The sequence below is a fragment of the Chelonia mydas genome, chromosome 1 (genome assembly GCF_015237465.2).
Source record: "Chelonia mydas isolate rCheMyd1 chromosome 1, rCheMyd1.pri.v2, whole genome shotgun sequence".
In the NCBI taxonomy this organism is placed as follows: Eukaryota; Metazoa; Chordata; order Testudines; family Cheloniidae; genus Chelonia; species Chelonia mydas.
Window position 1 is genome coordinate 95,340,943 of NC_057849.1, and position 25,236 is coordinate 95,366,178.

General features: G+C 44.1%; 1 protein-coding gene across 2 annotated transcripts in view; it reads left to right on the plus strand.

Annotated features, from left to right (window-relative positions):
* The first annotated feature begins 22,029 nt into the window (after positions 1–22,029).
* Positions 22,030–25,236, plus strand: part of DNAJC3 (DnaJ heat shock protein family (Hsp40) member C3) — a 65,224-nt gene continuing 62,017 nt past the window's right edge. The window contains exon 1 of one of the 2 annotated variants that reach the window (XM_037895900.2): positions 22,030–22,371. In XM_037895900.2, the coding sequence (XP_037751828.1) occupies positions 22,290–22,371 (82 nt within the window). In that variant the 5' untranslated portion in view covers positions 22,030–22,289. The remainder of the gene's footprint in view (positions 22,372–25,236) is intronic. The other variant, XM_037895922.2, reaches the window with a different exon arrangement.

Genomic DNA, 25,236 nt, shown 5'->3' on the forward strand with positions numbered 1-25,236 from the left:
ATTTAGACTCCATTTTATATGTATAGTTGAGATTATGCTTTCTAGTGTGCATTACTTTGCATGCATCAACATTATATTTCATCTGCCACTTTGTTGCCCAGTCACCCAGTTTTGAGAGAGCCTTTTGTAGCTTTTCACAGTCTGCCAGGGTCTTAACTATCTTTAGTAATTTTGTATCATCTGCAAATTTTGCCACCTCACTGTTTACCCTTTTTTCCAGATCATTTATTAATATGTTGAATAGGACTATTCCCAGAACAGACCCGAGGGATACCACTATTTACCTCTCTCCATTCTGAAAACTGACTGTTTATACCTACCCTTTGTTTCCTATATTTTAACCAGTTATCAATCCATGAGAGCACCTTCCCTCTTATCCCGTGGCAGCTTACTTTGCGTAAGAGCCTTTCGTGAGGCACCTTGTCAAAGGCTTTCTGAAAATCTAAGTACACTATATCCACTGGATCCCCTTGGTCCACATGCTTGTTGACCCCCTCAAAGAATTCTAGTAGACTGGTGAGGCATGATTTCCCTTTACTAAAACCATGTTGACTCTTCCTCAACAAATTATGTTCATATATGTCTTACAATATTGTTCTTTATTATAGTTTCAACCAGTTTGCCCGGTACTGAAGTCAGGCTTACAGGCCTTTAATTGCCGGGATCACCTCTGGAGCCCTGTTTAAAAATTGGCATCACATTAGCTATCCTCCAGTCATCTGGTTCAGAAGCTGATTTAAATGATAGTTACAAACTACCATTAGTAGTTCTGCAATTTCACATCTGAGTTCCTTCAGAATTCTTGGGTGAATACCATCTGGGCGTGGTGATTTATTGCTGTTTAATTTATCAATTTGTTCCAAAACCTCCTCTAATGATAGCTCAATCTAGGACAGTTCCTCAGATCTGTCACCTAAAAATAATGGCTCAGGTTTGGGAATCTCCCTCACATCGTCAGCCGTGAAGACCGATGCAAAGAATTCATTTAGTTTCTCTGCAATGGCCTTATCGTCCTTGAGTGCTCCTTTAGCACCTCAATCGTCCAGTGGACCCACTGGTTGTTTAACGTAATTTATTAGCCTGGCTTCACCAATCAGTTTCCAGATATTAGCATGATTGCTATTTTTGTCTAGTTCCTCCCCGTTATGTCATACTTATTTTTAGATAGCTATGCTCCTCCCCCGACACCATATTGGTCAGAGCTCCTTCCCCGATGCCCTCTTGGGAGAAATGCTGAGTCATTCCCCAATAGTTGCTGGAACTTTCCATACACTAATCCTGTGTCTTTCATAGAGGATTATTGCATCTGTCATTTTGGATTTCTACCTTTAAACTATCACTAATTACTATTTATCTAACGTCTTATTCTTAAAACTAACTGCTGTTTTATGCAAGTCAAAGTGTCCTGATACTGTCACCACCTTAATTGTATCAATGGGGAGGTGTGAAATTTTTACGATAATTAAACTCCCTTTGCAATTTTCCTCTATCAAAATGCTGCAAGGTTTTTCAAAACAGCTAAATGCAAAATCTCTCATTACACTGGATTGATGTGAATACCTCTAAACATTCAGAGGAGAAATTACACTTCTCTCCCACAAGATGTGAAGAGGAGTATAGATGGGACTTAAGGTGATATCAATTAAAACCAAGATTTTAGGATAAAATAATGAAGACTTGACACTGCATGGTGATGTGTTCCTGGCAACAGATGTGGCACTTTTTTTTTTTTTGGCAGTGCTTTTCTAAAGAGCCTCACAATAGGATACCAGGCTTTTGAAAGCATGATCCCCTTTCCATTGATGGGGGCTCAGCTGCACAGGAATTTCCCTAAACCTGTACGGGGAGACTTTGGCAAATCAGTAAAGTGCCTGAAACCACTATGGCTTATTGCTAAAAGCAGCCAAGTCAGCAGGCTGTAAATTGGCCATTCAGCAGTCTCAGTTTAACCACGGGGGCGGGGGGTGGGGTTGGCTGCCACAGAGAGGGCAGCTTGACCCCTGTCCTTCCTGATAAGAATTGTGTTGAAGTTGCTGATACATGCATTTTAGAAGAGCAGGATGTGCCCCAGGAACATCTATTGGGGCCTCAAGGCTGCAAACTCTGGAAAAACCCACACCTGGTTAATCAATAATCAGAAGAAAGCCTCTTACTTTACCATTGAAACTGCTTACTTGACAAGTTTTCTTTAGGGGACATGTCATTCTATTACTAATGTATAAATAAAGGGGGGAAAGTTTGAGGTGGGGGGACTCTTCAGGACTGGACTCTCCCTCTGGATGCACCTTGTGTTCCCCAGCAGCAGACAGGCTGCCGCTGTGCCACTCAAGAGCCACACTCAGCTTTGGTAATTACCAAAGGTTGGGGGTGTTTTACGAACCTGTTGTGGACGTGTGTGTAAGTGCGTGAGACTAAGTAAAGTTTAGCTTTAAGTGAAAGCACTCTTGTGTTGTCTTGTTTGTGCCAGCCATCTATCGGTCGGATGGCTGTGTCTCCCCTGATTTATTTCCTGACACCACCTTGCAGAGTAAAAGTTACCAAGAGCTTTGGGTTGAAAGAACTCCAGGTAACAAACCCTCCTCCTCCTGAACTTCTCTGTACTCCCTAGTGGTCAGCTAGGTACATTAGAACCTCAGAGTTATGAACAACCTCCATTCCCAAGTTCATAACTCTGAAATGTTTGTAATTCTGAACAAAATGTTATTGCTGTTCTTTCAAAAGTTTACAGCTGAACATTCACTTAATATAGCTTTGAAACTTTACTACGCAGAAGAAGAGGGCTTCTTTTAATCATCTTAATTGACATGAAACAAGCACAGAAAACAGTTTCCTTAGCTTGTCAAATCTCTCTTTTTAGTAGTTTACATTTACCACAGTGCTGAACTTTTTTTTTCTTCTCTCTTTTGGTCTCTTCTGGTGCCCGATCACAACTGAAGTGCTACTGTATATGCAGCATTCCCAGTATAGATATTTTCCAACCCCACCCCACCCTCTGTAAATTCGAACAACCTCTCTAATTTCAGGACATTCAGGATTGTTCTGGTGATAGCTAAGCCCACTTATGTCTTGGGGAAAGAGTTGGTGCAAGTAGCAATTTTACTGGTCAGCACAAGTAAAAATGGAACCACCAGGAAATTGATACAATATCATCAACGGTCTCCAATTATCTATGTACCCATGAGGGAGCTCTTCCACTTCGCATCAATCAGAACCCAAACATGCAATGCATGTCTAGAGAGAGAAAGGGGCATAATAAAGCTAGAGGGCCAAGTTTGCTTTCCATTACACTGGCACAGCCCCACTGATGAGTAGGATTTGGCCCTGGGAATGGAGAGCATTGACTACAGTGAGAGATCCAGCAAAATGCAGGAATGTTCCTTGAAGATGTGACCCAGGAACCTCTTTGTAACCAACGGGCAAGGGGCACTGAGGGGATGCATGGGTGTTACAGGGATCTCCTGACTCAGTATGTGCATTCTAGTTCACTAAAGAATGTGAGGTCTCATAAAAGTGTGTCTCACAGGTCATCAATATCATTGTGAAATGTATGTATGTATGTATACACTGAAAACATTCTTAAAGTCTGTGTCACAGTTCAGGGCAACTGCTCCTGTATTTCCTCTTAGTGGTCCAGCAAGAGCACCCACACTCAGGCTTCCAGTTCTCCAGCTGTCGCCTTGCTGGGTGAAGACCCGCATGTGTCTCCTTTCAGACCAGAGTATTTCCAGGCTGCACAGTTCCCTGCCTTCACTGAGTTATTCCCAGCACAGACAGGGGGCCTAAGGACACCTACTTGCTTTCTTTTCAGAGATGGCTAACAGGTGTAATTGTTCTGATTATAAGTACTATTCACCTCTGTCATAAATATAAAGGGAAGGGTAAACCCCTTTAAAATCCCTCCTGGCCAGAGGAAATCTCCTCTCACCTGTAAAGGGTTAAGAAGCTAAAGGTAACCTCGCTGGCACCTGACCAAAATGACCAATGAGGAGACAAGATACTTTCAAAAGCTGGGAGGAGGGAGAGAAACAAAGGGTCTGTGTATCTGTCTATATTCTGTCTTTGCCGGGGATAGACCAGGAATGAAGCCTTAGAACTTTTAGTAAGTAATCTAGCTAGGTACGTGTTAGATTATGATTTCTTTAAGTGGCTGAGAAAAGAATTGTGCTGAATAGGATAACTATTTCTGTCTGTGTATCTTTTTTGTAACTTAAGGTTTTTGCCTAGAGGGGTTCTCTATGTTTTGAATCTAATTACCCTGTAAGGTATTTACCATCCTGATTTTACAGGGGGGATTTTTTTTTATTTCTATTTACTTCTATTTCTATTAAAAGTCTTTTTGTAAGAAAACTGAATGCTTTTTCATTGTTCTCAGATCTAAGGGTTTGGGTCTGTGGTCACCTATGCAAATTGGTGAGGCTTTTTATCCAACATTTCCCTGGAAAGGGGGGGGTGCAAGTGTTGGGAGGATTGTTCATTGTTCTTAAGATCCAAGGGTCTGGGTCTGTAGTCACCTAGGCAAATTGGTGAGGCTTTTTACCAAACCTTGTCCAGGAAGTGGGGTGCAAGGTTTTGGGAAGTATTTTGGGGGGAAAGATGTGTCCAAACAGCTCTTCCCCAGTAACCAGTATTTGTTTGGTGGTAGCGGCCAATCCAAGGACAAAAGGGTGGAATATTTTGTACCTTGGGGAAGTTTTGACCTAAGCTGGTAAAGATAAGCTTAGGAGGTTTTTCATGCAGGTCCCCACATCTGTACCCTAGAGTTCAGAGTGGGGGAGGAACCTTGACAACCTCTTTCTATATAAGCCTTTGTTATTCTTAAGGTAAAAAAATACAGGAAAAAACATTAACAAAAAAATCCATATGCATGCTAATAAGCTTACCAGAGTTCACCCAATCCTAACATGGATTCTGGCAGGAGCAGTCCTTGTGTCCACAAGGAATCCCCTTGGGGGTGGTTCAAGTTAATCACAGCCTCAATTTAGACTTAGCACACTAACATGTTTAGTCCACCCTTCTATACAGTCCAGGGGGTCTTTGATCTGAAGTTTCCAGGAGCAGGTAGACAATGGGTTTTCCTTCCCAGGGCATAGCTTCAAAAGGGTGAATTTGAAGTGGGTCACTTGTTTTCTCCAGGTATTGTCCCCAAAATTCCTTTGAAGTTCCTAATATCTTCAGAGAAAGTATATACATACAATACCATAACACATACATAATTGCATTTTAATACAATGAACCCCAGCAATGTTAAACTTAATTCAGTAAAGTTTGTCCAGGAAGTTGTTAGTCTGTCACAGTCTGTGTGTATGGACTGGTCCCAAGCAAAGGTGAAAAACAGGTTCTTTCAGGTAAGAGATATCTATCCAGCTATCTGTTTAGATGTAAATTAAATGTCTCATTAACATTTGACTTGAACTGGTGAGTGGTGACCCATTGTGAATGAAGAACTGGCAGGGAATTCAGAAAGAAAGAGGAAAATAGCAGGAGAGGAGAACAATATCTCGGGACACACCTCAAAGGCTACTCTACTACTGTCAGCCTTAACTGAGGAGGTTGGAGGATAGTGAGTTAGCTTCATGAAAAGGATCTCAACCAGGCCTGGTTGAAAACACTGGAGACATCTTTGGGTGAGATAAACCTCTTTACAGAGGACGTTCAACTGTTAGTGAGTAAGAATGTTAGAAACATGGTGTTGCATATAAAACAAAATCATAAGATGCTTTCTAGAGTCTAAGCTATCACCAGAATCTGTTCTTTGATTAGAAACTTATTCTTGTTTTCACTAAAATATATTTAAGTGCTGTGGTGTTAACTGAAGTGGTGATCCTCAGCTGACTCCTACAAGCTGGTGTGTACTATTTCTTTGTGAGCAGCAGGCCCAGTCATTCGGAGAGTGTTCAAGTGGATTGGGGGGCTGGACACTGCAGAGAATGCTCAGAAGACTCAGGGAGTGGTATGTGCCTATCACTACCTGTACAGAGACAGCAAGCCCAGCAGGGGCCTGGAAGGCAATGCTTGTGTTGCCTAGGGCTGCCAGGCGTCTAGTTTTTGACTCTGGTCAGCACTGCTGAACGGGCCATTAAAAGTCCTGGTGGTTCAGTGGGGCTGGTAGGCTCCCTACCTGGCTCCCAGGAAGCTGCCAGTGCAGGGGCAGTCAAGGGGGCTTCACAACCCTGGATACTGCTTGGAAGCATTACAAAAGAAATTTCAGCAGCCCCTGTGTACTGTGTCATTGACTACTATTTGTCCTTTGAGTGGATGTTACTGACACTGGCTCCTATTGTGCACTCCCACACGGTCATGTTTTTTGGCTAAAATTTGCTAAACAGAACTGTGACCTCCTGGACTTCCCTGTGCCCCTTTTTTCTTGTGAGCTCCTACCTTGTTACAGTTAACTCCCTGACCAACATGAAACCGTTACTGTCCTACTTTATCTGCCAGAGCGTCTCAAATACCATCTGTCTCCTTAATTTAAGCCACACAAATTCCTTCTCCCTTGTTGTTAAGCAGCACCCGAGGTTTCCTGGCAGATATGGTGAAAGACCCTAATGAATGAACACATTTCACTATGCTAGCTCAAAAGGGGGTATTTGAGCGGTTGAAATCAAGTAAGACTCAAATTTTGTTGATCTAAAATGCAGAGATTAGTGTTAACATTTGGAACTTTTCATGTACTCAGTGCCTCATAATCAGTGTGCATCAAGTGTGAGGAGTCTAGCTCAGTGGGAATATAGAAATTGTCAGAAAATTGATTCCTCATCTGTATCGTATTTTATAAACAGCCAATATTAGTGATGACAGCCTACTTTTCTCATCCACTCTAGTTTTCCTGCACCTATGTCAAGGTGGAGCTGGAAGTATAAAGGGTTGGTGATAAAGGTGGTAGGCCTGTAGGGTGAGTTAGGAATTGTAGGGCCCAGGCCTCAGAAGGATTGGAACCATAGGCCGTGGTCTACTCTGGAGTCTGGGGCCAGAGAATTGCTAGGTCAAGTTTTGGAGCAGGATTAGAAAGACCTGGAAGCTTTGCTTGGAAGCACTGGGTTTCTGGGGTTTGAGGGGAAGATTGATTATGGGCAGAAGCAAGATTGACAGTGGTATAGCTGTTTACGTTCAAGAAAACTTATAGGTACAAAAAGAAAAGTAGTACTTGTGGCACCTTAGAGACCAACAAATTTATTTGAGCATAAGCTTTTGTGAGCTACAGCTCACTTCATTGGATTTGTTGGTCTCTAAGGTGCCACAAGTACTCCTTTTCTTTTTGCGAATACAGACTAACACGGCTGCTACTTGGAAACCTGTCTGATAGGTACAGTGACACTGGTAGGCTAGGTGCCAGCTCTTGCCAAAGCTCTAGGTGTGTCAGCTGAGTATTGACAAATTCATAGCTGGAAACCAGACCAGTTCACCTATATATTAGTATTGTTCAATATAAGTGTTAGACTTCTAAGAATGTGTTTAGACTATAAAACGCTTGTAAATTGCTGCATGCATAATCTGACTTGTAATGTCTGTATCCCATGCTATAAAGGTAATATGAAAGTTGTTTTATAACTGTAAAAATACCTGCTCTGAACTTGTGAACCAGGCAGAAAGGGGTTCCCTGCCCAAAGAGGACTATCAAGACTAAATGGGCCATTGTAGGATGAAAACTTCATTGATTTCCCCATCCACCCATGAAGAAGTTGGTGCAGAGTGCTCATCCCCAGAGTTTGAACTCTGGGAGATGGGCACATAAAGATACTCACAAGAAGAAATGGGGATTTCTTTACTGTTCCAACTCTTACAAGGGCTGGAGCTAAGAAACAAAAGCAGAGATCCCCAGGTTCAACCGGGGTTACCACTAAAAGACATTCAGTGGACAGATTACTACATTTGTCACCTTTTGGAACCATAAACTAACTCATTGGTGCTGATATGTTAGATGCTTTAACCTGTAAATAATACATTTATTTTCCCCAAGTTAATAAATCCTTAGTTAACTATAGAACTGGCTACCAATATTGTCTTTGGTGTGAGATTTAGGGTACCAATTGATCTGGGACAAGTAACTGGGAACAACCTGAATATTGTGTGATTTTTTGGAGCAAGTGACCATTTAATCACTAAGTCCAGCTGGCCTGGGTGACCAGATAGATTGGAATGCCCAAAGGGACTGTCTGACTCCATGGTAAGACTAATACAGTGATCCAGGAGTTCACATTTGTTACTGGGTTGGTGAAATCTAATTATAGAACACAGCCAGTTAGAAGTGTCTGCCTTCTTTTTTTGTGGGTCTTCCCTGAGGATGGTACTCATGGTCATGAGCCACTCCAGACTGCATGACAGGTACAATTCTCCAAGTAAATTTGGGTGTCTGGGGTATACCACATCTCTAGATGCCAGAGGATAGTGCATGTAATCTAATGAATTAGGTATTTTAAAAATGTTTCTCTTAAATGTTAGGGCCTCTAAACATTTGGGATAAACACCTAGACGACTCATGAAATTGCAACGCATTCTGTACTGAGCCATTTAGAGCCCATATCTGCATTTCCCTAATTTCACTGGATCTAAAAATGTCTATTTGGCTTGAGCTAAGGTTTAGTCAACCTTCCTTAGCAGTTTGTAATTCAGGCCCTGATAAGCAAGCAGACAGAGGGTTCTGCCCAAATGGAGGAAGCTACAGGTTTGCAGTCTTGGTCACTTATAGGTAAGTCTGCGTGTGTCATGGATTCTGTGACTGTCTGTGACTTCTGAAGTGGAGCAGCACATGGGCCAGCAGCAGCAGTTTGGATGTGGGAGGGGGGTCAGGGCTGGGGGTTGAGGTGCAGAGGGTGTGCTTACCTGGGGAGGGTCCCCGGCTCCCACTGACATGGCCCTGCAGCTCCTAGGCGGAGGGGCTCCACATGCTGCCTGCACCTGCAGGCACTGTCCCCAAAGCTCCCATTGGTCAATGGGAGCGATGCCTGTGGAGCGAGCGCTTGTGTCAGGAGCAGCACGTGGAGCCCTCCTGACCGGAGCTGCGGGGACCCACCATGCAGAGCCTGCGAGCCCCACCAACCCCCTTCCCCCGCACCAGCAGGGGCCTGCCCCCACCCCAGAGCACCCATGGGGATCCTGGGCCGCCCCCACCATAGCACTCCCGGGCCAAGTTTTAGTAAGGGGTATATAGTAAGAGTCATGGACTGGTCACAAACCATTAATTTTTCTTTACTGCCCGTGACCGGTCCATGACTTTTACTAAAAATACCCAAGACTAAAACAGAATCCGTGACACACGCAGACTTACCTATAAGTGACCAAGACTGCAAACCTGTAGCTTCCTCCATTTGGGCAGAACCCTCTGTCTGCTTGCTTATCAGGGCCTGAATTACAAACTGCTAAGGAAGGTTGACTAAACCTTAGCTCAAGCCTTATTTATAGGTAGTCATGGTTTTCCAGATTCACAACTTTAAGTTTGAAGCTAGTCCCATATGCATCAAGTGAATCAAATTTCCGATGCTTTATACGAATAAAACAAACGTCACTTGTACGTAAAGTCTTGTTTACTAAAATCTCCAAGTTTATCTAAAAAGTTGTATCAAAACTTCAGTTTTCCTTCTCCTACTATATTACTTTAAAGCTGCTGGGTCTGCCATGAGGAAAACTGTCATTGCCTACACTATCTATAGCCTCTGTGGCAATGAAGAAAATTTCAAATTATTGTGATTTATATCAGCTTGTTACAGTATGGGGTGCAATCCAGACCAGTGAACAATTTGTCATCTTTTACCCTATAATCTTTAAGTGCATTAAAGCTTTGCTATCGTACCTCTTTGCCTGGGATGGTCACAGTCCACAACAAGCGTGCACTCTATGTCTAAATATTTGGCAGCCTTCAATACCACAGACTTCTATTTGTCTCCACCAGAACTGGCAGGGTGACTCCACACTCTCTCCAGTCCCAAATTTCCCCCAAAACATGTGTTCTGAAATGCCCAGCCCTGGTCCTGGAATAATCAGAGGAATGTTAAGGTTTGTTGTTCCTTTAAAGAGTTAACTTCCAAAAGTTTGTTACTTTAACTGGAGTTACCAAACAGTTCAGTTCAAACACAGCACTGGACTGGTTTAGATTAAAAATAAAACAAGTTAATCTATCTCTGTGGAACTAAATAAAGAGAGTACAAGTATAAGGATCAAAAACAGAAATGGTTACAAAAATAAAAACAAAATGCTTTCTAATAGCTAAACCTTAAGAAAGGTTAGACACAAGGTAAAATCCTCACTACGTTTCCATCAAGATGGCTGACCAAACTCTGGGGTCAAGCTCTATATCCCAAAGTCAAAGGGCTGGTACCTTTGTCTTAGGTGAAATATACATAACTTGTGGTTTCTTTGCCTCTCTTTTATGGTCAATGGTGCTGGAACAATTTTTATACTGGGGGTGCTGAAGGCAGAAATGACGTATTTGGGTTATTACTGCTTCAGGCCGGGTGTGTAGTAGTAACCCCAGCACCTATGTTTATAGTCCAGTGACCACTTAAAATGGATTCTTCTGAGGGTTACGCCTGGATAAAGCTCATTCAAGCCATGAGGAAGGTGACCTGGAGTCTCCTGGTAAAGAAGTTTTCTGCTGGGATTATCTGCTAAAATGCAAGTTTTTGTTTCTGCCCCCTCTGCATGAATATTAAACATGTGATTGTCAGTCTCCTCCCCCACCATGATGGTGTGAGGTTTACTTTGGCATTAACTCCCAGGTGAAAAAAACAAAAACTACACTCCTTGGTCCAGCGCGGAGCAACTCCTGCATGGCGGGCAAACACATTTTAAGAATTATAATTTCAGTTTATGTTCATAATTTTGTATCAATTGCTTGCGCCTACATTACACAATAACCAGTGAGTCATGAGCTTTTCATTGACACTTTGAATGACACTTACCAGAAATATTTCAAGACGTTAATGAACCGGGGTACACTTGAACTGGTTATACCAGCTCCAATACATTACCAGCTATCTGACTGCCCTTTGCCCTTGCGCTGTTCTGAATGTCAACAGTTTCTTTGTAAAGCCTGTGAATTTGGAGAAAGTAACTACTCCACTTTCATTGGATATAATTTCTCACATCAATAGTGTTTAGCAAAGTCCTGAGGAGTCCAGTTTGTCAGGAGGGGAGACAACACATGTCTACTAACTGCATAGGCATGAAGCTAACTCACTCCATTTAGGTTTCTGGAAATATTTTGGTTCATTAGGCATGCTCAGAAGTTTAACAGATATTTGTTAACATGATATCCTATCATTAGATAGTATTGGTATGAGCACACAACACAGGGGCAAAGATTTTCAAAAGCAAGTAGAAATTTTTAGTGCTTCAATTTTGGGGTGCCCTACTTGATACACCTTGAAGGTGTCTGATTTTTAGAAAGTGAGTGTTCTTAAGTTCCAATACACGGGTTCTCTCACTGGTCACTTTTGAAATCTTGTCTCTGTTAGCTGAAATGTAGTATAAAAAAGAAGAGCACGTGGGGGCAGGGCTAAAGAAAAGTGTGGGAGCACAGAGAACTCTGAAGATGGAATGCTCTTAATGTTACACCCTGATCTTGGCTAACAGCAGGTAGCAAAAGGGGGAAGTCCAGAACTAAAAGCATAAATCTCCATAGCTTGTGTTAAAGAGTTAGGCTCTACAGGTGGGAGATATAACAGACTCACATCCTCTGTTACTCAGGCTTAGAGGGGGATGCATAACACTGACCACTGGATTACATTAACAGTTGGAATACATTACTTTCATTGAGAGACTATTCCTGTGGTGGAGCTGGCAGGGTCAGATACACCACCTGGTGCTGTGATTTGGCCAAGTGGAGGCCATTGCCTTCCAGAAAGCTTCTGTAAATAAGCTGTGACCACCGAGGTACCTCAGATCTCTAGTTCTCAGCTCTGACCCCCAGGCCCTTCATTCTTCTCATTTCCCAAACTCTAATATCCTTGTTCTTTTACTACTTTACAGAAGTGCATTTAAAATATACTCTGCCCATTAAGTGGCATTAAAGTTCACCCCAGCACTACAGTTACATTCCTCAGTTTAGTAATTTTAGAAAAAAAAAAAAAAAAGTCATCACCACTTACTTATCTGAACTCATTAGATCGTGTGGATTTGGGGACCTCTAGTGGCAGTATGAAAGCATTACTGGTATGTTAAATTTGAGGTAGCTGGTGTTGTAGGTTTTTCTACACTCTTTGAATATCTTGAAGTGTTGAACACTTGTACTATTTTAACAACAATAATGCAGAAGAGAGAAGTGGAGTAATTGATTGTGTGGTTGAGGGTAGGGAAGTTCATTTTATTAGGGGAATGAATGGTTGTAAGGAAAGCTATGAGCCTTGCGGCTAAGAACTGAGGAAACAAATGTGTGTTGAGCAAGACAATTTAGCTCCAGCGAGGTAAAAATCAGTGTGTTGCATGTATAAATTATTTATGAGGTTTATGAAGGATATTCTCAGCTAGTGAACAGTGTTGTGTGCGGTTTTGGGGTGTGCGCATGTGTAGACTGGGAGAATTTTTTAGGGCTTGGGAAATTTATCTTGCTAGTAGTGGGGGAGGGTGTTTTTGTACATTGAAAAGGGTTGAATAAAAGTTATTTGTACATTCTGTGGAAAAGAGGATGTTATCTGTCTCATAAAAGATTTTTTTCTTACGTTAAATGGAGAACATTGAGTCATCTTGGGCTGTGTCTGCACTGAATGCACAAAGTAAGCAAAAATAGACTGTAGTCTTTCATTTATATAATTTTAGGTTTCAGAGTAACAGCCGTGTTAGTCTGTATTTGCAAAAAGAAAAGGAGTCCTTGTGGCACCTTAGAGACTAACCAATTTATTTGAGCATAAGCTTTCGTGAGCTACAGCTCACTTCATCGGATGCGTACTGTGGAAAGTGTAGAAGATCTTATTATATACACATAAAGCATGAAAAAATACCTCCTCCCACCCCACCCTCCTGCTGGTAATAGCTTATCTAAAGTGATCACTCTCCTTACAATGTGTATGATAATCAAGGTGGGCCATTTCCAGCACAAATCCAGGGTTTAACAAGAACGTCGGGGGGGGGGGGGAGGGTAGGAAAAAACAAGGGGAAATAGGCTACCTTGCATAATGACTAAGCCACTCCCAGTCTCTATTCAAGCCTAAGTTAATTGTATCCAATTTGCAAATGAATTCCAATTCAGCAGTTTCTCGCTGGAGTCTGGATTTGAAGTTTTTTTGTTGTAAAATAGTGACTTTCATGTCTGTAATCGCGTGACCAGAGAGACTGAAGTGTTCTCTGACTGGTTTATGAATGTTATAATTCTTGACATCTGATTTGTGTCCATTTACTCTTTTACGTAGAGACTGTCCAGTTTGACCAATGTACATGACAGAGGAGCATTGCTGGCACATGATGGCATATACCACATTGGTGGATGTGCAGGTGAACGAGCCTCCGATAGTGTGGCTGATGTTATTAGGTCCTGTGATGGTGTCCCCTGAATAGATATGTGGGCACAGTTGGCAACGGGCTTTGTTGCAAGGATAGGTTCCTGGGTTAGTGGTTCTGTTGTGTGGTATGTGGTTGCTGGTGAGTATTTGCTTCAGGTTGGGGGGCTGTCTGTAGGCAAGGACTGGCCTGTCTCCCAAGATTTGTGAGAGTGTTGGGTCATCCTTCAGGATAGGTTGTAGATCCTTAATAATGCGTTGGAGGGGTTTTAGTTGAGGGCTGAAGGTGACAGATCTTAAACATAAAAAAGAAACTTACAAGAAGTGGAAGGTTAGACATATGACCAGGGAAGAGTATAAAAATATTGCTCGGGCATGTAGGAATGGAATCAGGAGGGCCAAATCGCACCTGGAGCTGCAGCTAGCAAGAGATGTCAAGAGTAACAAGAAGAGTTTCTTCAGGTATGTTGGCAACAAGAAGAGAGCCAAGGAAAGTGTGGGCCCCTTACTGAATGAGGGAGGCAACCTAGTGACAGAGGATGTGGAAAAAGCTAATGTATTCAATGCTTTTTTTGCCTCTGTCTTCACGAACTAGGTCAGCTCCCAGACTGCTGCGCTGGGCATCACAGCATGGGGAGTAGATGGCCAGCCCTCAGTGGAGAAAGAGGTGGTTAGGAACTATTTAGAAAAGCTGGACGTGCACAAGTCCATGAGGCCGGACGAGTTGCATCCGAGAGTGCTAAAGGAATTGGCGGCTGTGATTGCAGAGCCATTGGCCATTATCTTTGAAAACGCGTGGCGAACGGGGGAAGTCCCAGATGACTGGAAAAAGGATAATGTAGTGCCAATCTTTAAAAAAGGGAAGAGGAGGATCCTGGGAACTACAGGCCAGTCAGCCTCACCTCAGTCCCCGGAAAAATCATGGAGCAGGTCCTCAAAGAATCAATCCTGAAGCACTTACATGAGAGGAAAGTGATCAGGAACAGTCAGCATGGATTCACCAAGGGAAGGTCATGCCTGACTAATCTAATCGCCTTCTATGATGAGATTACTGGTTCTGTGGATGAAGGGAAAGCAGTGGATGTATTGTTTCTTGACTTTAGCAAAGCTTTTGACACGGTCTCCCACAGTATTCTTGTCAGCAAGTTAAAGAAGTATGGGCTGGATGAATGCACTATAAGGTGGGTAGAAAGTTGGCTAGATTGTCGGGCTCAACGGGTAGTGATCAATGGCTCCATGTCTAGTTGGCAGCCGGTGTCAAGTGGAGTGCCCCAAGGGTCGGTCCTGGGGCCGGTTTTGTTCAATATCTTCATAAATGATCTGGAGGATGGTGTGGATTGCACCCTCAGCAAATTTGCGGATGATACTAAACTAGGAGGAGTGGTAGATACGCTGGAGGGCAGGGATAGGATACAGAGGGACCTAGACAAATTGGAGGATTGGGCCAAAAGAAATCTGATGAGGTTCAATAAGGATAAGTGCAGGGTCCTGCACTTAGGACAGAAGAACCCAATGCACCGCTACAGACTAGGGACTGAATGGCTAGGCAGCAGTTCTGCGGAAAAGGACCTAGGGGTGACAGTGGACGAGAAGCTGGATATGAGTCAGCAGTGTGCCCTTGTTGCCAAGCAGGCCAATGGCATTTTGGGATGTATAAGTAGGGGCATAGCAAGGAGATTGAGGGACTTGATCGTTCCCTTCTATTCGACATTGGTGAGGCCTCATCTGGAGTACTGTGTCCAGTTTTGGGCCCCACACTACAAGAAGGATGTGGATAAATTGGAGAGAGTCCAGCGAAGGGCAACAAAAATGATTAGAGGTCTGGAACACATGACTTATGAGGAGAGGCGAGGGAACTGGGATTGTTTAGTCTGCAGAAGAGAAGAATGAGGGGGGATTTGATAGCTACTTTCAACTACCTGAGAGGTGGTTCCAGAGAGGATGGTTCTAGACTATTCTCAGTGGTAGAAGAGGACAGGACAAGGAGTAATGGTCTCAAGTTGCAGTGGGGGAGGTTTAAGTTGGATATTAGGAAAAACTTTTTCACCAAGAGGGTGGTGAAACACTGGACGTGTTACCTAGGGAGGTGGTAGAATCTCCTTCCTTAGAAGTTTTTAAGGTCAGGCTTGACAAAGCCCTGGCTGGGGTGATTTAATTGGGGATTGGTCCTGCTTTGAGCAGGGGGTTGGACTAGATGACCTCCTGAGGTCCCTTCCAACCCTGATATTCTATGATTCTATGACGGCTAGTGGCATTCTTTATTTTCTTTGTTAGGCCTGTCCTGTAGTAGGTGACTTCTGGGAACTCTTCTGGCTCTATCAATCTGTTTCTTCACTTCCGCAGGTGGGTATTGTAGTTGTAAGAATGCTTGATAGAGATCTTGTAGGTGTCTGTCTCTGTCTGAGGGGTTGGAGCAAATGCGGTTGTACCGCAGAGCTTGGCTGTAGACGATGGATCGTGTGGTGTGGTCAGGGTGAAAGCTGGAGGCATGTAGGTAGGAATAGCAGTCAGTAGGTTTCCGGTATAGGGTGGTGTTTATGTGACCATCGTTTATTAGCACTGTAGTGTCCAGGAAGTGGATCTCTTGTGTGGACTGGACCAGGCTGAGGTTGATGGTGGGATGGAAATTGTTGAAATCATGGTGGAATTCCTCAAGGGCTTCTTTTCCATGGGTCCAGATGATGAAGATGTCATCAATATAGCGCAAGTAGAGTAGGGGCGTTAGGGGACGAGAGCTGAGGAAGCGTTGTTCTAAATCAGCCATAAAAATGTTGGCATACTGTGGGGCCATGCGGGTACCCATAGCAGTGCCGCTGATCTGAAGGTATACATTTTCCCCAAATGTAAAATAGTTATGGGTAACGACAAAGTCACAAAGTTCAGCCACCAGGTTAGCCGTGACATTATCGGGGATAGTGTTCTTGACGGCTTGTAGTCCATCTTTGTGTGGAATGTTGGTGTAGAGGGCTTCTACATCCATAGTGGCCAGGATGGTGTTATCAGGAAGATCACCGATGGATTGTAGTTTCCTCAGGAAGTCAGTGGTGTCTCGAAGGTAGCAATAAACAACTCCTGTTGCAGTTCTGAGCCAGACATGCACCACAAGACATATTAAAAAGAGTCCAGTCAGATTCTCAGTTGGATTAATGCCCCTCCCCTTTTCAATTTTAACACCTTTAGTTACTTCATTCTTTCAGTCTCTCCCTCACTTGCATGGAGAGAGAAACTACAGTATATTTTTTTCTACTTCAGGAAATTACTGCTACTCAGTTTACACTGGAAAAATTCTACTATGACTCAGTTTCTCAGGGCTTATTTGTTATCAGAGTGAGTCCAATACACTCCCAGCTTTCTTTCCCACCATGCAGTTCACAAACAAGTGCAAAAAGCAAAACTTCAGTTTGAAGAGAAGATTCCAGTTCTACAATCCCATTACTGGGAAAGAGGGGAGCAAGTGGATATTTTGAGGCCCTCTGGATGTCACTAGTAAGTAAACAAAACCTCCCAGGAGTCCAAGGTCTAGTTAAACCCTCAGAAAAATCCTGGATTTTAAGAATTTTTTGAAAAGTAAACTTTGAGTAATATGTCAATATTTTGCTGTGATTTATAATTTATAGAAAGGATGAAGACTACACTACTTAACATTGGATACCTTTGTACAATAATTTGACGGGAAATGCCCCTTCTCCCCCTTTCCCCCCAGTACTGGGCCTGCTTTAGACTTCTCTGTAACTAGATCCTCTTTTTCTAAGGCCCAAGTGTCTTTTCAAGGCTTGTTTTCAGTTAAAGTCAGCTGACCTTACGGAGTCAACAATAAAGCTCAGCTGCTGGGCATTCCCTTACTCTCAGACGTGCCAGAGAGGCAGGCAATTTCCATTTATTTTTCAGAAGTATCGTGCAGAAGACTTGAGAGTTTTAATTTGGGATTTCATACCTAGGTATTAGCGATAGATCCATTAGAAGTGTTTTGCTTCCAGGGACTACGTCAGCAAAATCTGAAAGCAAGATTTGTTATGAAGCCTGTATTTCCTGGGAGTAGCAGGGCCAGTGTTTTCTGGCAATAAAAACAGTAATTTTCAAAGCTGTATATTTTGGAAGTTTCAGATATGCACTGTAGTAATACAAAAGAATATTGTATTGTAATACTGAGGGCAAGAGCCAGCAGTGTGCTGGGGGGAAGAGAGCAGGGGAGAAGCACTATGGATGCTGCCAAGAGAAGGTGCAAGTGCCATCTGCTCTGCAGCAAAGTGAGGGAGCCTGGCATCAGAGTCTGGTGCCCTGCCCACCACGGGGAAGTTCTGCAGTGGTTTTGCCAAGCCCAGGCATGTGTGAGGAGGGGAGAAGTTGGCAGCAAGTCTCACCAGCAGCTAGCCCCCAGCCTCTGCCCTGCACCCTGGAGCTGGGGGGGGGGGGGGAAGGGGAGGGGAAGTCAGGTGTCATCTCTTAAAAGCTAACCCAACCTATTTACTGAAACAAAGTAGTGGGTGCTGGAAGGTGTGCATATATTGGGAGTGGGTATTTGGAGGGTGTTGGAGGGAGTACCTGCAGCCTCACGTTCAAGGTGGAGGGGCAGTCATGTTCCCTGTCACGGTGAAGCGCAGATCTGGGACGCAGCACCAGCCCATCAGTCAGTACCTCCTTGTGGGCCTCTTCTCCTCCCCAGGACAGGGAGCCATGGCCTGGCCTGTCACCTCTCAGGCAGAAATCAGGAGGGGTGGGGGGAAGAGAATGAAGTGACCCTGCATGCTCTGCCCATGTGTTGCCTCTGCCCCAACCTCTGTCCTACACCCTGGATATGAGTCAGGTGTCTCCAGGCAGAAATCTGGGGTGGTGGGCATGGCCCCACATGACCCACCCACCTCTGATTGGGAATTCTGGAAATGAAGAGTCATTTTGGTGGTGGTGGTTGGGGGCCAATAGCAGCAATTTTCAGAAGACACCAGCCCTACTTGGGAGGGTCCCTGTGCCATGGCTGGTATTCTTCCTGCAAGAATGACAGGGAATTACAGAAATTTAGAACAGGAAGAGCAATACGAGTGAACCCCAATGGGCAAATACTATTGATTCCTGAGATTTTTTTGTCTTGTTTCACCCTCCTATTGAATACCTGTTTCCAGATCCCCCCTACTCCATGTTTCATACTTTAAACTTTTACAGGTTGAACCTTAGTTATTTCACGCTAGTGTTGCCAACCTCCCAGATTGGCTGGAAGTCTACTGGAATTGGCTTCAATCTCCTGGTGACTACTGAAAGCAATCCAGGAGATTTTAATAAGTACAGTACAGTTGACATTACATCATGCTGGGGGGGGTGGGGATGGGAAATCTCCTGGTATAGTTTCAGTCAGAGTTGGCAACCCTAAGCATGAAGTCTAGAATGAGGCAGAAGAGAAAGGGTGAGTAACCTCCTGGAGGGAGAAGTCTAGATTATCAGTGTTACTGTAGTGCCTAGGAGCCCTAGCTATGATGCTGATATAGAGCATGCTAGCAGAAAGAGTTAGTGGCTGATCATAAAAGTGGCTTTTCTGTTTCTTCTTAACAAGAAGATCTAACTAGACCTTGATGTTTGTATTCCTCTTGCTGAAGAAAAAAAACTGCAATGCACAAGATTCCGTGGCTCATACAGAGTGAGTAACCTGTATAATGTACACGTTCCTTTGTAGCTCAAAACTTGACATGTATATTGTATTTGAAACATCTAGCCTTCCTGCTGTGTGGTACTAGTATTGGAACTAGTGTAAATCTCAGTGATGTTTTGTTTGGGCTTTAATATACCCCAGAAGGGGTGGCGTTTTTAGTTTGGCTGAGGGCTAACAGCGAGTAAGAGAGATTTCAGCATAGCTGAATCACAACAGCAAGAGGTAAGAGACCCTCGCATGTGGTATTATAATTGGGATTGGCAAATACATCTCAGAGGAGAAAAAGAATCAACTTTGAACAGCTCTCACTACTTAATGCAGATAATACTAAAAAGTGAACTGTTGCAAATACCCATGAAGACAGAAAATTAAAAAAACCTCAGCAGAAATACGGTGTTGCCAACTCTCACAAGTTGCTTGCAAGTAACAGGATTTTATCTGGAGCTGGAACCACTCCAGAAGTCCAGGCCTCCCCCAGATTTCAATCCTGCTTGGATGGAAAAAACACCATCTGATTAGCTACCTTCCGCACTCACCTGCCTTCTAGGGAAAAACAGCCAATCAGAGCTCTGCAGGAGGAAGACAGAGCTCTCCCAACTCCCCTCAGGAGCTGTCACAAGCAAGACATAGGCAGTCAGACTAGTGGTCAAAGCAGGAGCTGGGAGTCAGGCCGGGTCACAAACCAGGAGGTCAGAGTCCAAGACAGTCCAGAGGGAAAACCAAGAGTCCAGTGTCAGGAGGCAGGCAGGATCAGGTTACCAAAAGATCAGAGGCAGGAGACAAACCTGAGAGCAGATCCACAGATTGATAACCAGAGTCAGGATACCAGGAAATCAAGCCATGGGAGTGAGTGCAGAAAGCACAGAGTCCACAACAGTGTGAATACTAGTTGCACAGACAGCGTCCTGTTCCTGTGCTGGGTTTATATAGGAGCTGTGGACCAATCAGGATCCCCCGCATCCTGCCAGTCAGGTTCCAGGACTGAAGTCCACTATTGGGTTTCAGCTTTTATCCTAGCAACTGTTACCAGGTAGCAGTTTGGTATTTATGAGCATCTAAGAATCCTGTAGACCCAGGTTCTAGACCCATGGTCCCGGACAGGAACCCAGAGGCATTTTAGGGAGGGCTGAGGAGAGGAAGCAATTGACACCATTCTCACAGGAGGGGAGACACAAGGGAACAGAAAGAGCTCCATTGTTACCAGAAGAAAGTAGGGAAGATATTTTAATAAGGACCCCTGCCTAGAAAATAAGCCCAAGCCCCTGAATTAGGGTCTATCACCTATTACTCGCAACAGGAAACTAAAACAAACAAACAACAACAAAACCCCATTCTTAAAGGGATGAACCAAGAGGGACTTATTAACTGAGCAGGATAAAGGATAGACAGAGTGGTAAATGCAAACAGAAAAAAAAGCTCAGTGGTTTACAGAATAAAAGTAGGCTTGAAGCCTAGACTCAACTAGAACCAAAATGGACTTAAATAAAGTTTCAACGTTACTCAGTTCGTTGCTGTAAAGGGCTGTAGACTGGATGGAGTCAGCTCACATTTCCTCTCATTCAAGGGAATCAGGATTGGGTCCTCAAGGATCATGTCACCAGAGATCAGGACCATTCGATGGGATGGAACAGGTAAGTGGTTGACATTTCCTCTTGACGATCGCCTAACTGAATCTAGGCTGCCTTCTGAGCGGACAGCAGCCAGCATATATATCTTGTATATATCTCCTGTTGCCAGACAGATTACCTCCTGGTCATGTGACCCTTTCTCACCCTTTTCCTTCAGACTTTCCTGCCTCTGCCTTGTTACCATGCAGGATAGTTCAAGCCTTATTCAATTGAAGACAAGCACCTCTGAGAGGGTGCTAAACTATAATACAATAAGGTAAACCAAATTTAGAGGGTGAAAGACAACAACAAAAAACCCAAAATGGCAAAAATCCTTAACACCACAACTCAGGGATGTGCAAAATGGGTCATTGTACTCCACTCCCTTCTCTATCCCTGCAACTCCAGGCTCAAAAAGGGGAGAAGAATCCCTGGAGTTGACCCCCACCAGCCTGAAGCCTGAAAAGGGGGACCCTGTTGTAGCTGCCTCTCTGGGCCTGGGATGTGTGTGTTACAAAATCCCTAGAGCTGCAAGAGGAGCAGAACTGAGGCTGAGAGGAAGTGCATAATTAATTGATTTGGGGATAGGAGGGCATAATTGATCTGGGGGGTAGGCTGAGGGAGCAGAATTAATGAGGTCACAGGAAGTAAATAATTAATTATTTTGGGCTGCATAATTAATTGATGGGGTGGGAGATGGACAGATGGCGGATACAGAATTAATTAATTAGAATTTGGGGGTTTGGTGAGAAGTGGGAAGCTCTGCACCATCAGACAGTGAGAGCTCCTGGAGCATGGCCAAATCACCTGAATACATTGGAAGAGTTGGCAAATGGCAACACTAATTCTCCCCCCCACACACACACACTTTGGGGGTGGGGTTGGGTTCATAATCATGAGATAGACCAAAAAAAAAAATCCAATATATCTTTTATAAAAGAAAGTTGGAGTGGTGTGTGGCTCATGATTTCCGAGTTTGGGGCTGGGAATACTGCTTTAGCTGGTAATGGCATTCCCACGGCTCTCTGTCCTGAGGACCCAAATCCCACAATCCTGTCCACTCAAATAACTGTAGGATATTTTCCCCCCCTTTCTATGGGTCCTGGCCCAAGAAAGACTGAGTACCTCTGAGCTAAAGTTTTGGACCAGATTGAGGCTTTAACGAGTCGTCCCTGGACAAGCTGCAAAGCATTGACACACTGAGCACATGCACAAGCCTCTCGCTCCTGCTCCCCCTGCCCTACTCTCCCCCACTTACTGCCCCTCACACGTCCCCATTCATTCCGCCCCTGCTACCCGCCCACGAGGAACGAGCACATTCTCTTGTCGGGAGAGGGCAAAGGCAGGGCAGCAGCCTCAACTGTGGGTCCTGCGCATGCTCGGGTCACGCCTAGCGCGCAAGCGCAGTACCGTCAGGGGAGCGGCGCCTGACACTAGTCCGCGGGCTCTCCACGTTTCCCTAGAAGGGGGCCGGGCAGGCGGCGGCGCGGCCAATCGGAGGCGCCCACGACCCACCCCACCGAACTTGGAAGTGGAACCGCGCTGAGAGCCCTGCCAGAGGCGCGTGGCGGGGTCCGCAGTCGCGCGGGGGGTTAGGGCGCGCGTGGCCGTATCGCCATGGTGTCGGCCAGCGCCTGCGCCGGCCAGGTGGGCGCCGTGCTGCCTCTGCTGCTGGTGCTCTTCGACCTGCTCGGCGAGGGTGAGGGGCTGCGGGGCGAGCCCGCGCTGGTGCACGGCGCTGCACGCTGCCGGGGGGAGGGGACAGGGCTGCTGTTGCTGGCGGGGCGGGACAGGGCAGTGCCAGCCTTCTGCCGGGGGAAGCTGCTGCCCAGCGTGCAGGGGGTGATGTGGTGCTGGGACGAGGGGCTCGGAAGTGTGGGTGAGCTTGGGGGAGGTTGGCACTGCGGGGTGCGCCGGGCTGGTGGGGGGACGAGGCGAAGGTTAGAGTTGGTGCCTTGGTTTGGTTTTCAGTGATATGTAATCATGCTCACCACAGAGAAGCCCGCACTTACCACATCACAGGGTTATTTACCATCACAACAGCACCGTTGAGTGGTTTTGAATATTATGCCCCCTACCCCTCAACGCGTCAGGAGGTTATCACCGCAGCAGCGCTGTGCTGGGCTCTAGTGCCAGGATGCCACCTGGGAGGGAGAGCAGATCTGTGTGGACTTGGGGGCAATGCCAGCCTGTGGGTATTGAAGGGAGATAAATCTGTGATGGGCAGGGAATGTCAGCCGGAGTTGGGATTGTCAAAGGTGCACTGTCATTAATTCTGGGTACAACCAGAGAATGATGGCAGTAAAAAATACAAAAGTTTGTAACTTTTCTAGTTGGGGGCAGTGGACAGTCACTTTGAAAAGAATAAGTGTTTCTGAAAGTTCTAAATTCAAATAGATTTTAATACAAATATGATGACTAGAAATAAATGCAGCCATCACCATTAATTGTTGCTTTTAAAAATCCTAGTATTTAATTAATGATATTTCTAGTTTTGTGTTGTAGCTTTGTTTTGTTGAAACTGCAGCAAGTGCAGTTCTATTTATTTTGGTTTCTATTCTTAGACCTTCTTAATCTGTTTTCAAAAGAAACTAGGGAAATTGGTAGGATGCTAATTACTGTATGATTTTAAAACTGTGGATCTAGCTTAAAGAATGGCCATGTGGAAATGGTATTATGAAGTTCCATACTTGTGGTGTCTCACTGATTTCCATACAGATTTGCTCAGTTTCCAAGTAAAAATCTTTTTTTTCTAACTTTTAGCCCTGTAAGGTTGCTCTGGGCTCTGAAAATCAAGTTAAGTTTTGTTTTGGGTTTTTTTAATCATTCATTGCTGCCAAGAATAGTGGTTCTGCAGAACAAATTATTCCCTCAGCTAATGGGGTTGCACAGGTGTTTGTGAGGGCATATTTGAAAGCTGGTTGTACAGATGTATCAGAAGACACAATTTGGCCTGCAAAACTCGCATTATTGCTTGTAATGAGTGAGATAGAAAGAAAGAAAGAAAAAAAAACTGCTTTACTGTCACAGCTCAGTGAATCTGGACCTTTATGAGGGCTGTGTCACTCTGGAGGTTAGAAATGTACTTTGAAGTTGTATTAAATGAGAAGTCTAAAAAGTGGAGTGTCCTGGCTGAATGACAATTTAATATTGAATGTAATGTGGCAAAGATACATTGTACTGTATAAGTATATGCTGCAGGATTGTATTGGTTTTCCCCCAGCTGCTTCTGCTGTAATGTTAAAGGAAGAGTACTAACACCAGATGAATCAGTCTAAGCCAGTGATTCCCAAGCTGCTTCCAGCAGCTCCCATTGGCCTGGAGCAGCAAACCATGCCTACTGGGAGCCGTGATCAGCTGAACCTGCGGACGCGGCAGGTAAACAAACTGGCCCGGCTTGCCAGGGGCTTTCCTTGCACAAGTGGCGGAACAAGTTTGGGAACCACTGGTCTAAGCATTTGTACTTGTTTTTAAGCATCTGTAGATAATTCATCTTCCAAATATGTTCCCTATAGATGCAAGGAGCATGGATGACCTTGGTGCTTTGTTGATTGTGGCCTTGGTAGTTGCAAGTTTACTTTCTAATTTTGTATATATTTTCCTAATAGCAAACTTTAGTAGATTGTGAAATATTCTCCCAGGAAAGGGTGCCATTTAAACCTAGACTGGTCAAAGCACTCTAGACAAGGAACAGTTCTACAGATACTTGGCAAAATATGATCTATTAGGTCTTTTTCGTCTCTAATTTCTATGTCTTAATATCTCTTATGAAGTAATATTTTATTTTAGTATATGAGTGGTTAATGTAATACATGACTCACATTTTCCATAGCTGTGGATCATTTTGTACATGTACATTTTTAGTTTCTTCTTACTCTTTCTATAGTGCTGAAAGAGTTAAATAATGAAATGGAGATTTGTAAATGGGAATGGTGTATTACTGTGAGGTTTCAACCCTCCTGCAGGCTGTGTTCATCTCTTCTTCTCTTGGAACAGAAGCAGTATTTTAAGTCACAATTTCCCTGGTTTTAAGAGGAGTTTGAGATTCTCTTGGGGGAAGAGATGATGCTGGAGTTTACTATTAGAACTAGTTAAAAAATAACTATTTCACCAGCTCATCTTCCAAGAAAGTCAGTCAGTGCATGTTCTTCCAATTCCACACCTAATACTTTCTGGTGTTATACCAATAAAACAAAACCCAACAAGATCTTTTAAAATGCCGCGTTTATTGTGAATACAAAAAGAGGCACAGTAAACAAGTAATCATAAACTTTCTATCCTATGTACTCACACAAAATACCAAAAGAGGCAAAGCAAGTAAACAGTCATATTTACTACATCCTATTCACTCTTACACATATACACATACAGGTTCTGCAAAGTTGTTACAGTTACCAGCCTAGAGGTTGCTCATGCCAAGTTACTGGCCAGGTAACCTGGGCATGAGGGTGGAGCCGAGTCTTTGTCAGATGCACATCCGATGCTCCTGGAGGGCGGTTGTAGAACCAGACTCAAAGTTCTTAGTCTTTAGGGTCTGTTTTTATAGGAGTTTATTCCTATGCTA